The 14711-nt window shown below is 41.3% G+C and overlaps 1 protein-coding gene across 1 annotated transcript; it reads right to left on the bottom strand.

The window, feature by feature from the left end:
- Nucleotides 1-4328: 4328 nt before the first annotated feature.
- LOC311000351 (annexin A13-like) lies at nt 4329-14062 on the bottom strand. The gene is made up of 11 exons (XM_083991031.1): nt 13901-14062; nt 13053-13128; nt 10780-10874; nt 10512-10682; nt 8997-9030; nt 8658-8737; nt 7386-7454; nt 6229-6330; nt 6069-6144; nt 5861-5973; nt 4329-5543 (listed from the first exon to the last, which is right to left on the bottom strand). The coding sequence occupies exons 1-11, from the start codon at nt 13913-13915 to the stop codon at nt 5424-5426; spliced, it is 951 nt and encodes a 316-aa protein (XP_083847157.1). The 5' UTR covers nt 13916-14062; the 3' UTR covers nt 4329-5423.
- Between the last annotated feature and the right edge of the window lie 649 nt (nt 14063-14711).

Here is a 14711-nt window from a genome sequence, read left to right as displayed (position 1 = left end):
AGACCAGCTCTCCCGTGTCCCAGATAGGCCTGCTGGGAAGGGGGTCCGCGGACCAGAGACGAGATTTCGTCTTCAGGGAGAGCGGCACGGCCAGCCTGGCTCTGGATCTCAAACTCATTCACTCCTGCAACTTGGTCAAGGTGACTCTGCTCAAGCGAAGTGATCCGGAGGCGTCAGGAGGAGGCCGGGAGGCGGAGGGGGCTCGGCCGGTCCCTCTGGCCCAGCAGGTGGGGGGTCAGATGCCAGAAGGGAGCCAGTGGGCCAGCGTGAGCCTGCGAGCCTCCTTCCAGGTTCATAACGGTACAGCGGTGTACTTCACACTGGACTGCGTACGTGGACGAGTCAACCAGATCAGTCACCACACAGGAAGTGGAGTATCAATCCTGTGGGTGGCAGCATAATAAACACAACTTCTCTCTGTTGTTTCTTCAAATGGATTCCAGATCGACCAGATGTTAACCCATTTATATGATGGACTTTCATTGGCTTGTTTTTTTTAAAGTAATCATTCACTCACATAGAAAATAATACACTTGTTTTACCCGCTGTCTTGTAAGAAGTGAGAAAAGAAGATTTACACTGCTCTCATAAAAATATGAAGCTAGCAGCCAGCTAGCTTAGTTTTCCTTGGAAACACATAGCTACTAGCAAACTCCAACAATGCTAACAAACATATCATATTTCATTAGTTTCTTTAGTGCAACATTGAAAAGTAACTATTTGGGGTTTTACATCAGGTTAGCTATATTTGTAGGTTTTTCCAGTCTTTGCAAAAAAAAAAAAAAAAGTGAGCTAACTGTTTCCTCCTTTTACATATAGTCTGGGGCCGCTGTTTTGGTAAGGAACCGGATCCAGGGCGAAAGAAACAGGCCTTTCCGTCAAAATAAAAGCACCAAGCTAATAAAATGCGGTGAAACTCTTTAATTTAAGGAATAGAATTTACAAGAAAGTCCCCGAGCCATTAAGTTAACCTTTTGCTTTTATTGTATTACAAGTTAATGTCTATTTTATAAGTTTCATGTTGGTGAACACTTTTACTTTGGTGAATTTGGTGATTTCTGGATCCGCTAGAAAAATTTGGAGTTAACAGACACCAGGCTCGCAAGGCTACCTTTTACAGTAGCTTCATATTCAGTGCACAGCTAAGATCAGGTCTTCTCAGCTAACTTTTTATTTCCCAAACTCCATAGCCTACTACCCCTTTAATCTAATTGCGTACTAAGTAGCAACATTTTTCTTTCTATTAAAATCATTTTACATTAAAAGATAAGATAAGCTCAAATAACAACCTTTATTTATATAAAGAAATGTAGCATTATGCATCAATAACTGTACTATTTATATAGCCTAATGCAAGTATTAGTACTGTGTAATGATTTCTACAGAAGTACAAATGATGGCTCTTAGCACATGATAATACTGGACACAGTTTTGAGTCCTTTCATGCTGTTTTGATCTTTTATATGTTCAGGAGTTTGTGTGCTGTTTTTGTCTGTCTCTTATTTATATAATTCACTTAGTCCATTGATGCCAAAGGAGCTTCAGATCATTCTCACTGTACAGCATTTTCTGCTGTCAACAAATGTGGTTTTCTGGTGCTGGTTTCAGTCAGTAGTGTGTTTTTTAGGTGCATGTGTTTCATGTTAGCCGCCATTTTCTAATGTGAATAGCCTATCTACTGCATGCCTTGTTTAGTAACCACTTTCTGCATATTATGGACTTAAAGGGAGTCACGTTTCTCACTTAGGCCATTACTGACAATCAACTGTCCTGGAGAGACACCATGGTATAATATTATAATATTCACACCTTAAGATATAGTTACTCTAACTCAGCTGTAACAAAGTGTATATTTGATGTTTTATAATAAAACCAATAAAATTATTTAGTTTTACTACTGTTTTTGATGCCTCTGTGTAAGAACTCAGTTTGATGTGGCCATTTCAAAGGAGACTAACTTTACTTATATATATATAAAAACTATATATATATAAAAACTTGCACTATTAAGTAATAAAACACTGCATTGTTAATTTAAGTACACTTGAGCTGGCATTACCAGCACACTAACTTTTATTTTCAGTCATTTCAAGTCAGTACACTCCAAACTAGCTGGATTTATTTTCTGTAATCCTATGATAATAAACTAATAGTTTACGTAGCATGTAGTGTTAGCATGTGTTAGCATTTATTGGGACATGGCTACTAGTTATAATTATCCACCACAGAGAATATAGAGTCGGGTCTTCTTGCATATATGAATCTTATCCATGGCCTTTCCCTGCACGTCGCCTCGCTCACGGATGTGGAGACTGAATTGTGTGTGTTTGCTCTTGGCAGAAGCTGCCAGGTGTTTCCTATTACACATCAAAGAACACAGTTCCTTTATCATGAATTTAAACAGTCGAAATTATATTAGCTGGGTAGTTAACCTCCTAATGGCCTTCCTACGCACTTCCACCAACAGCCCCCTCATTCTCAGAGTGCTGCACTGTGTTGGCAGAAGATCAAAAAGCATATTACGATCCTGGGCACATGTTCTATCAAAACCAGTAGAGCACTTGATATTATTATTTTGGCCTTTGAAGTCATGACCTCCAGGTTGGTCTATGCTATAGCCTATTCAATAAATCAGGACTTCTTGGGGATTAAGTGCCATTACCATGCAGGTTTGTGTCTCGAGGTGCCTGCAGGAGTCTCAGGATTTATCAAAAGAGTGCCGTCTCCCGACCGCTTCCCACTTCAATCGTCTAATTCTTCCAAGTTCAAGGTTACTTGACCGGACTGTCACATGAATAAAGCATGTGCAGCACAGTTTATGCACTAAGCCTAAATCTTGAGCATGACCTTTGTCAGAAACTAGATGAGAAGACCAAAGACACTAACCAGACCGGAGCAGACTACAGAAGAGAACGAGTACATATTTTGGGGAAAATTGAAACCACCCCCAGGCTGACGGGCAGCTGGCTGGGTGAGTTATGGTGGTCTGAGGATAATAAATGTTTAAGGAAAAAGGTCAGAGCCCCACAGTACAGAGGGTGGAGCTCTATCAGGCAGGCGTAGTGCGCCTAACACATTAGCACTCTGAATAATAGAGTACAGATGGAGGGAAAGACAAGCGTATGAGTGTGTCAAGTTGGTATGAGTGTGTATCTGGGCGGTGTTTGTGTTCGCAAGTGGAGTAACAACATGTTAGTCCCACATGTCCCCTGGTTTGATATTCTGAGTTACACTGCCTATAAAACACATAACACTGGTAATTATGATATTTAAAGGGTAAAGGTATTGCAAATTAATATCTAAGTAAAGGGCAGGATGCAAATAATAATAGTGCTTTGGGAGTGGGGGGCTTTGGTTATGTAAGAGAGATATAGAAACATATGGTTCAAACCCCTCCTCAACACAGTCCCTAAAAGGTCAGACACCACAGGTTCAAATACAACAAGACAAGTCTCTCTTACATGTGTCTTGTGCTTCATGCTTGTGTCCTCACACTGCGTGGAAGTGGACACTCCAACTAAATAATAACAGAGAAGTGGACGGAGCTGTAGCATGAGACAGATGGTGCCCTGGGCTACAGTACATATGGTGCACAGGCTGTGGATATACAGGTAGCAAGAATGTGTAGAAAGCAGGTGTCGTTCCAACTTTGCCCCTGATATGGATGCGTACGGCAGAAAGAAAGACACGGAGGGAAGATGGGCAGAAAAACAAGAAAGCTGTGGGAGAGAAACTTAACAGTGGGGAGCAAAGTGAGAATCCGCTTCTCCGGTGTTCGTGCATCTGGAAGCAGTTCTCACTTGTTTTGAACTTTTCCTCTATCTGCTTTTAACTCACCCAGAGGCATCCCATAGGGTCGGCTTGTGCTTCATTGTACGTTGTAGTTGAGGAAACTTAACTTTTGTACAGTTTTGGAGCATAATGTCACTAAGACAGACATTATGAAATAATAGCTAACCCAGTAAGTCTTCATATTCAATACCTGAGGAGAAAGTTGTGAAGAAGAAATGTCACTGTGTTTATTGTGTTGTATTCTAAGAAATCTTCTTATGTCAAGGGGTAGCAAATATCTAATCAAACTATATACATTTATATAATAATTTCATCAATGGCCCGTCTTCCCTATACAGTACTGTAGGTGCTGTTGTTTATCTGGTGGTGCGATACTGCCCTCTACACGAAATAAAGAGAATTAAACATTAACTTCTGGTCGAGTTAGAATTTATTATTACTACACACAGTACATACAGTATATACATAATTTTATGCCATTAAAATATGATCACAATAACTTCCTTCATACACGTTAATGCCTTGTTTTTGCAATTGGATAACACAACAGTGTATCATAGTCATTTGTATATTATGGTAATCTTGGTTTTAAATTAAATTAGTTCAGATACAATGGCGCACAAAAATACAGACAGTTTGACCATTATAAGTGATTTTACTTCAGGGGTTATAGAGCACAGTTCATACCTTGTTCAATATCATTACCCTCATCTGATGATCTTCTATGCACTTATATGATCTTATATCACCTCATAAGAGTTTATATGACTGAAATCTTGAAATGTAGTAAATTTAAAGGCTGGCTGACAACAACCCTTTTCTAGCAGGCTCAACAAAGGCTTCTGTCTCAGAAGGTGTAGAAATGTGAGAACAAGGCAGTTTGTGAGCTGTGATTAAAAATAACTTTGAACAGTTAAAATCCCACATTGCATCTTTGGGACGTGATTACAAAAACTTCATACTGTTTACGTAAAGCCTTAATGCTTTGATAGCGGGGTAATAACATCCTCCCGTGGAGTCAGTCCTCAGGTGCATTCAAATATCAGAGCTCAAATGTGATAGTTCGGCACTTATGTGTTTAGTGTTGCAGCAGAAAGGAAATTGCATTGCTATAATTCTATGAAAGGCATCTTTGGGGCAAATAGGAGTAGAGTTGACAGGAATGATGGATGAGAGAGATTCGATGAGATGGGAGCTTTGGAATAAGCTAGAAATGGTGCACTGATATTTGACATACAAAGAGTGTAAATAGAAAGCTGCTGAATGTGAATGAGAGACTACTTGTTGTTGGATATATACTTTAGCATAAAGCTCAGCTGCACAAGTTCCATGTAAATAGCACAAACAGATAACTGTAACTGTAAAGAAATTCCCACTGTGTGCAGTGTTCTTGGAAAACTGTATCAAACACTGTGTAACACAATAACCAGTTGTTTTTGGTCCATGCTGCAAAGACAGCTGACTGTCTCCAAGAGTAAAGAGAGGGATGAGAATGGATGAATGTATAAAGACAGAAAAGTCCTCGAGGTGAATGTGTGAAAATGTTAAAAGTAGTAAAGGGAGGATAGAGGAGAAAGAATGAGGAGGTGCAGAGGTTAAATAAAGACCTTTCAGAGGAAATTGAGAACAGTTTAATGAAGGATCTCAATGAGGAGGCGTTTGAAATCTCCACCACACTCTGAATCCAGGGCTTCTTTCAGGGTAACATCGTACTTCTCCAGGTACATGTCCTTTACTGTCTCCAGGTCGATCTGTGGGGTTAACAACATAACACTGATGTCACCACAACATACATTTTGTCTATTTTTGTGTTTGCACGATTTGGGCTTTTCTTTTTTTTGTATATATATTTTTTGGGGGCTTTTTTGCCTTTAATTGACAGGATAGTTGAGAGAGACAGGAAAGGGAGAGTCAGAAAGATGGGGAATCACGTGCAGCAAAGGGCCACCGGATTTGGGATTCAAACAGGAGGATTGTAGCTTTAGCTATATTTTTAAGACCAAATTTTAGTCTTGGTAATCATGTCATGAAACATCATGACCACTGTGCAGCAGCTGCACACACTTGCCTCAGAACGGCCGACAATGATGCGAACGAGCGTGTCCTCATCAGTGCCCAGTCCCTTCATGGCAGCATTGAGGCGCCGGGCAAAATACAGCTGTGGGTTCTTGGCACACCTTACTGTAAAATACACACAGAGGCAGACTGTGTTAGGACGGGAGCTGATAACTGATACTGTATGTCCACTTCCACTTCATCGGCTCGTTTCATCTCACCCAGAGTGATGTAGCAGTCCTTGAGGGTTCCTGTGGCCTCGTTGTCGATGGTGTCCAGGATGTCTGTCCCTGAAAGCTGAGATCACAGAAACACATTTTTGAAAACGCACAAAAAATTATTTATTTTAAAAAATGCCAATCCTCTAAGTTCAATACTTACAGATTCATAAATTTTAAAGGTGGCCTGAAGCTGCATGTAGTTCCTGTGTGTCAGGACGTAGGTGAATGTCGACTCGTCTGTGCCAAACCTTCCTTCTCCTGCCTGACAGGTACACAAAGAGGAAATTATGTGCCAGTATCTGGGAACATTTTGTACTCAACATTAAGCAGTAGAAACAATAATGTTTTGAAAAAACAAGTGCAGTCATTCATTAAGATCGTATCATTTCTCCCCTCTTGGTCCTCACGTCTTTCAGTCTTTTAGTCATTACTGTAGTTATGATAACTGCATTTAAGATCTGAGATCTAGCAGCACAAAAAATAGAAATTACAATGTAAAGCAAACAAGATTGAATTCTAACTACTGTACTTTACTACTGCTGTACTTATGTGATGGAGAAACCACTACAGCCATGTTAACACCATTAGCAATCGCTAATTAGCACAAAACACAATGTACAGCTGAGGCTAATGGATATCTTAAGTTATACTATACAGTAAGTATGTCATAATCCTCACAACCCTGCATGGATAAGCAGAATAGACAATCAATGGATGGATGGATAATAACCCAATTTAAATCTTGACCTGATGTTGGCAGTAGATGAGGTTAAGGAAGTTTGAGGAAGTTCCAAATTGATTCAGTAGGAAATGGTTTTCAGCACAAAATGTTGTGCTGAACATGGCAATTCATCCACAGTTGCAGAGATAGTCTACTCTGGAGGAAAATAGCAGGCTGACCAATAAACAGACTAACATTGCTGTTCCCGGCGCCGCACGACTGCACCAGCAGACCTTAAACACTGGCAAACATTAATAATGAGAGAATTCACTTACAGAGAAGCTTTGTACCGTGACTTTCTCTGCACACATTTGTATTTGCACAACTGTGCTGTGTGGCTTCAAACCTCAGTTGTGATTTTTTTTTTGCACACATTCCTCAGGCCTGGACCGTAATATAAGCCATGGTACCACAAGAACAAGCCTTGATTTAATAAACTCTGTGCTTGTGAGATTTTACAAGTCACTGTGGGCTCACAGGGACAAGCATCTAAATCTAGGATCACGTTACCCTGCAAACATCAGCGTGATTTAAAGAGGAAACGATGAATAAAGGCTCCGATTTGAAGCCGACGCAGATTTAATTTGAGAACCTACCTCAAACAAAGACGTGGCGTCCTGTTCGGCTAAACCCTCATCCACCTCGTAGCCTTCATCCCTGCTCGCCTGTGGAAGAAAGGGGGATGCAGGAGAGAGAGATGGAGGAGGTTTAAGAGGATGGATACACATGAGGTGATGCATGTATAGAGAGTGTGAGGGAAGAGATTTAGTGAGTGAAGGAAAGGTCAGAGAGATAGATTACAAAAAATGATCTCAGGTGTTAAACAGGATAACCATCATCTGCTCCACATGAATGGGAAATGTTTGAAGGCCGTTGAAGTGGCAGCTCTTGGATAGACGGCGCTGCACAACGTGAGTCACGCTGTTGTTTGTCTTTTCTTTGTGCAGGAAGGAAAAGAGAGTGGAAGCAGAGACGGGTGGGGGCGCTGGATGGCAGAGGGGCCACATCATGCCAAACAATGATGTGATGTGTGTCCAATGTCCCGGTGGGCGAATCCCAGCTTGGAGAACAATTATGAAAAGCGCTATGAAATGATGAAAAGTACAATTCATCTTCTTAGAATGGCTTTGAGACAGTCTGGACTAATGGTTACAACTGTCCCCTTGAAGGGACCCAGAGACTTGCTGGACAAATGTCTCTTTGTTTAAATGAATCTAATACTGTTAATGAGGTAAGGGTTAACGCTAATTCATTTGCAATTGTTGCAGGAAACAAGATGAGATGTCAGAACACAGGAAGAACGACAGGGAGAGGATGTCTCAGCAATGGCTGTGGAGCTTTATTGTGGACACCCAGTGTTGTAACAGGGTTTTTTTCATCCACTTAAAGGGGACATATTATTGAAATATCACTTTTTGAAGGCTCTTTGGCTTGACAATTGACAAAAAAAAATCTGTGATTTGCAGACTCCCTAGGTTGAAATCCATGTGGTTTTATGAGCTGTTCCCTCAGTTGTCATACAATGATGTCATTAGTTTCTGAATCTGCATAATACCACCCCTACCTGTGAGTACCGGTACCAGTAAGAGGGGTGGGGCAGGGTGAGCAGACAGGCACTGCAGCTGTCCTGAACAGCTGTGATGTTTGATCCTTGAGGTATTTTGATCGAAGCATGTCACAGACCTGGGAACTATTTTAAATTGTGGAAAAGGGGCATAATACGACTCCTTTGACACTTGGAGTAAAAAGGCCTTTAGCTCGGCTGCAGGCTGTGGCCTCGGGGTAATTGCGTCACTTTGCACAGGAGGGAGGGGCTACAGGCAAAACTTCAAAATAACAGCCTTTATACAAATGCAGTGAGAGTTTACCTGCAGCAGTGATATCAGCAGGTTCCTCACATCCCCGCTGGTATCGTCTTCAATGTCTAACTCCAGGTCTCGTTCATGCACTGCAGGGCAGAGCCACAGTTAAACATCCACAGAGTGAAACTTGACCCTGAGAAGGCTGAACTCAGTGTTTGTGGCCAGGAAGTGAGGAAAAACATGGCTCACTTAGCCGTGAGTCATTCTCAAAGCTGATACACCCAAAGCCTTCAGACAAATATAACAGCACTAAGCTGGGCTGGTTAAATGACCACAGTTTCCAGCATGAGAGGAACATCAGACTGAAAGCTTTTCGAGCATGACTCAGCCTGGAGGAACACTCACCCTGAACGTATGCCTCCTTGTATGTCACAATGTCCTGTTGGGGAAAAGAAAATGAGATTGAGACAGCTACCAACATTTAAGATAATCTATATACACAATGCACATTAAATTATGTTAAATGGAGACAAATCTACTTTTTAATGCATTTAATTTAAGATTGTATTATATTTTTTTATTCTACAGAACAATACTTTGCCTGACACAGGACATCATACCTTCAGACACAAAGGGAGGCATCTGCAGCATAACACTATCAGTTATAGCAACCCCGTCTAACATCTTAGTACTGTATGTCCATTTTTGTAAAGGGTCCATTTTCAGTTGTAGACTTGCTATTGTACTGTATAGGTCTGCTCCAGTCTCCGCATCTACTTTGTCTCCACTGGTGGTTTTTTAAATCTTTCAAGTCAACTATTTCTTGGCAATTGAATTATCTATTGAGTGTTTTACCACCTTTTAGTTCTTTGTTTTGGTTTTACAACCCACAATTTAGCTGTTTGGGTTCAGCCTCACTGAATTTGCGTCACTGTTTTTCAGGGAAAAAGCTCTATTAACCCACCACAGGCTCTCTGACCAGCAGATTAGCCACCCGGTTTATAGTGAAACACCGGAGCAGCTAAAGAGCTGAATGTTTCTTACCCTCAGGCGTTGGAGCAGATATTTATATTGTTATATTAACAAGGAGGCCAAAGACATGAATGCTCATGTTGTTCCATTTCTCCTAAATGTGTAGATCAACATGTTTGCTTTAACTCGATCACATTTATGAGGTGATAGTATATTGTTGCGTTTAGAGCTTGATCCTGATGGAACTAAGTGGCCAATAAAACAAAACAACAAATCAGTAAATGCAAGTTTGACATCTGTTTACCACCTGTGAGAGGGAGGCTATGTGTGTTCAGAATGAGTCTATTAAAGTTAAACTTAAAGGGATAGTTCAACATTTTGGTTTTAGGAGTAGGTTTGTTACCTTTAATACTCGTAAGTTGGTTTTAGAACGGCAGAGCAGAGCCGTGAGCTGCTCAGAGCTACGCTACGGAGGCTCATGGGATTTCTTGGTTTCCCTCATCAAACTCATCAAATACACAATCCAACAACTCCACAACGCTCTGGTGGACAAGTTGTGAGCTGCACATTCACCACGCTATGAGATAATAACGGAACGTCACAAGATGGAGTTGTTTTTGAGGCAAATGCAGAGACTTCTTGCTGAAAAACTGCCACCGATGGAAACGCACATCAGCGGTTTTGCATGAATTTACCTCGAAATTGTTGGATTGTGTATTTGATGAGTTTGATGAGGGAAACCAAGAAATTTCATTAGCCTCCGTAGCATAGCTCTGAGCAGCTCGCGGCTCTGCTCTGCTTTTCTAAAAATAGCTTGCACTGACAATTAAAGGTAACGAACCTACTGCAATGACTATAGGGATTATGGCAATGGGCCAATTTGCCAAAATGTTGAAAAATCCCTTTAAGATGGAGAACGAGTGAAAACAGTATCATATGCTGACAGACCTGATTGGTGGCTGTGCACAGGATCTCCACCAGCACAGCTTCGTCTGTCCCCGCCCCCTTCATGGCCTTCCTCAGCTCTTTGGCAAAGTAAACAGAAGGAGGGTCCAACATGGCGATGACGGCTTTCTCAAAACTGCCTGTCAGCTCTTTCTTCAGGACCTCCTCCAGCTCCTGAGCCAACAGACAGATAATGCAGAGGTAATGTGGCGCAGGTTGTCATGACTGTACATAAGAGACAGAAGGAGTAGGCGCCACCGTGGTTACTTACATCGTCATACTTCTCAAAGTAGGCCTGCTTGATCTCTACACGCTGAGCTGCACAACGATTGGCCAGGATTTGAGTGATGGTCTCTTCATCAGTGCCTGGAGAGTAAACAACAGTGCACATATAAAGGGCTGACTTCAATATCCTTCAAATATAGGAACATAGCTATATTATATCACACTGATAGATATCTGAAGGACTGCGCCTAGGGACCCGTTTATTAAAATGGCCGCCACAAGTTTCCACCATAAAATGGGTAAAATAGCTGTAACACAGACACTGAATAAGCCACACTGAATATAAAAGCGCTACAGACATTAATATGTAGGGATTAATATGTATTGTACAAAAAAGATGGGGTGGGGTGAGTGCTCCAAAAGGCTAAAGGAATTATGGGAATTTATGGGAATTAATTGGAAATTGGGGGTCATTTAAACAAACTGTAAACAAACATATCATCTGTGCATGTGATGGAGGAATGCACAGTGTATGTAGGGGGCGTGGCCTCAACAGCCCTACAGTAAGCAGTGCACTGTGTGAGGAATAGCATATACTGTACTGTAGATATTCAAGTGTACTTGCATTAAATCTGGTTGTTTTAGCCAAGATTATGCTACGGTATATTTCCCCGACTATATTTAAGTTCCCTGTTAAGGGCCAACCTTCAATTTTGTAAATTTCGGATTTATTCCCATTTATTCCTGTTAATTCCCATATATACCCGTTAATTCCCATGGAAAGTTTCCAACTTTGAAAATTCCCGGAATTTTGCAACCTTAGTTGGGTTGCAGCATTTCGACACTATGTCTTCATCAGGGGTGTGATGAAGAATAGTGTTGAAACGCGTTGGGTCCTCCCTGCGATTTAAACCTCTGTCTGTCTCACTCAAGACGGTCTCAGGACCTCCTGGTGACTGCAGCAGTCAGTTCCTTTATATACTATCTTAAGTTTAACACAACTTATTGCTTTTTTAAATCTGCTGGCAAACGTATTAGCTTTCACTTTAAATTGGTAAATAGTCTTTTAAAGTGTTTCCTCTGTGACGTACAGGAGGCTAGAAGCCACACTGAAAGCTGTAAGTCAAATGGTTGTGATATGAGGAAGCTTTATGACATTATAATGATGACAGATCACTTTCTTTATACTCTGCATGTTGTCTGATACAACACAGGAGAGTTTCATCCTCTATTCAAACAAAGTTGAGTTCTGAAAAGGATTTTTTACTTAATGAAGTCTTAACAAATGAACATGTTTACATAATGTATAAATGTATCACTTCTTTAGAGGAATAAGACATTCTTATCTCACTGTGCAGCGTCTCAGAGGTTCAGGAGATGCCATCTCTCTGTACAACACCTCAGACAAAGGCTGTGGCTCATGACCTGGACTATTGAGCTTTAAAGGGATAGTTCACTCAAAATTCAAATTTCTCATTATCTACTCACCCTCCTGTCGACTAAGGGCTGGGAGAAGTTTCAGAGTCCTCCGTGCCTTCTCTGAGTTACAGCGAGGCTCCGTGCAGCACTGCATGTTCATATGACGGTTGCGAATGGCGCTCACTTTTCTTCGTCCAAAAAGACACACCAAAAACCATCCAAATACCTCCATAGTGCTCGTCTGTAATGTCCCTCTTGTATTGAAGCCCCAACATGAGAAATTGTTCCGAAAAAAATTAAATAAGTCAATGTTTTAAGCTTGTTTGTAGCGGAAGCTCCCAGTGTTGCTCTGCCGGAATCTCTCACGATTTGCAGACAAAGCAGTGAACCGAGACGCTGGGAGCTTCCGCTACAAACAAGCTTAAAACATTGACTTATTTAATTTTTTTCGGAACAATTTCTCATGTTGGGGCTTCAATACAAGAGGGACATTACAGACGAGCTGTGTGGAGGTATTTGGATGGTTTTTGGTGTGTCTTTTTGGACGAAGAAAAGTGAGCTCCGTTCGCAACCGTCATATGGACATGCAGTGCTGCACGGAGCCCCGCTGTAACTCCGAGAAGGCACGGAGGACTCTGAAACTTCTCCCAGCCCTTAGTCGACATGAGGGTGAGTAGATAATGAGTGAAATTTGAATTTTGGGTGAACTATCCCTTTAACTGTTACGTAATACAATTGAATTTTACCCTAGAGTAAAGATAAGATATCTATCTATCAATATATCCATCAATCCATCAGTCAATCTACGTATCTATCTGGATGTTTTTCTAACAAGTGACTGGATAAAGAAAAGAGTGAATGAAGAAAAGCAGCACCGTTCAAAGCGTCACACATACTTACCTAAACCTTTACATGCTTTTCTGATAGCCTTGATATCAGCTGTGACATCAAAGTCCTCATATGGGACTAGGGTGGGCTGCGGAGTTAAAAGTGAAAATACATGCATCATTCATAAAATCAAAGAAAATACTGTATGTAAAAACTATACCTAAAATGATATAGTCCTAACACACACTAAAGCATCAAAATCTTATAAAGTACTAGGCTACTGTATAATGCAGAATAAAACTAACGTAGGCTCTGCATTTTTTTTTTAAGTACAATAAAGTCTCCACCTAAAACAGATGAGAGCATGTGACTGTGAGGAGGGTTCATTATGGGGAAATCCATCCAGAGCCTTCTCTCCCGCAGGAAAAGGGTGCAGCCAGTGAGCTGCTGAGTCACGGGGAGGCAGCAGCAGCAGCAGCAGCAGCACTGTGCAGCCTCTTCTCCTCGCCCACCCCCACTTTAATACAATGCGGCCTTATTGATCAGCATGTCTGAGAAATTCCTCCTCCCTTAGCTCAAGTGAACTGCGCAGGTTGAGCTCCCCAACACCGACTGTTTACAGACTGTTTGCCCTAAAAAGTATTGACTCCATCTCCTGCAGTGAGTAATAAAGCTTTAACACTGTTTTGACGCCGCCTGTCTGTGGCGCAGGTTACTCTGTGTTGACTTTAATGATCTTTTTGATCATAGCTTTCCCTGACTGTTCTCATATTGCTTCAGTCTTGTGTGTGACCTATTCAACCTAAAACTATCGGATAAGTAACCCCCCCCCCCTCCCCCCCACCGCACTTCTCCCGGGGAGTTTGTTATTTTAGCTGTAGAAGTTGTCAGAGTAAATAAATAAAATCAAGTTTTCTTACCTGTACGTTGCCCATGATATTCCCTCTGCTGTTTTAAGGTAGAAGGTGAAAAGTGGAAACTGTGAGTTTTGTTTTTGTCGTGATGTGATGTGCTGAGCTATGCTGCTGTGCCGTGCTGGTCTGTAGTTGTCAGTGACGCGTGTCAGGTCTGGTCGGTTGTTTCTGCAGAGACTCAGCCCTGTCCGGTCCCGGTGCTGCAGGGGTGACGTCACCGCCGCTCATTAGTGTAGCAGGACGGAGCTGGTGCTGCTGCTGCCGGAGGTGGAGGATGTAACAGCAACACTTACTGTCCGCTAGACTCGTTTTAATGATGGATTTAAAAAGATCAGTGATGAAAGTATTTCAATAAGTCAAGAACTTCATGGTTATTATTATTATTATTTTTTAATCTGATCTACTTTATGTTTATCTACCCCACCACATTTCAAATCAAACACAAGTTGTTGTTTTGTATTACATTTACACAGATATAATAAGATTTCAATCACTTGGATAATCAAACTGAGCAGTTAATATGCACATTCGATCTAACCACAGAGCAGCAGAAAGATAAACAGCTCTAGGAGACACTGCTCCATACACCTCTTTAATAATAATAATAATCCCCAGTAAATTGTTTACTTTTGATGCTACACCTTTAAAATACTATACCTCAAATCCTTCTATTCAAATGAAATTATGACAGCAAGACTTGTATTGATAATGGGTACATATCTAGTATATAAACTGTGGTGCTACAAGTTGCAACCACTGCTTGCGAGAAACAGTGAGCTTGAATACAGTTACCGTATTTTCCGGACTATATGTCGCA

Source organism: Trachurus trachurus (genome assembly GCF_905171665.1).
Source record: "Trachurus trachurus genome assembly, chromosome: 17".
Classification (NCBI taxonomy): domain Eukaryota; kingdom Metazoa; phylum Chordata; class Actinopteri; order Carangiformes; family Carangidae; genus Trachurus; species Trachurus trachurus.
Note: the sequence above shows the minus strand (reverse complement) of the source record. Positions and strands in the feature narration are given on the sequence as shown.

Excerpts from the sequence above, each read along its gene's own strand:
- LOC311000351 (XM_083991031.1), bottom strand. Across the intron at positions 6,145-6,228 it reads CCTTTAAAATTTATGAATCT|CTTTCAGGGACAGACATCCT; the intron begins GTAAGTATTGAA and ends CTGTGATCTCAG. Across the intron at positions 5,544-5,860 it reads TCATTGTCGGCCGTTCTGAG|ATCGACCTGGAGACAGTAAA; the intron begins GCAAGTGTGTGC and ends TTAACCCCACAG.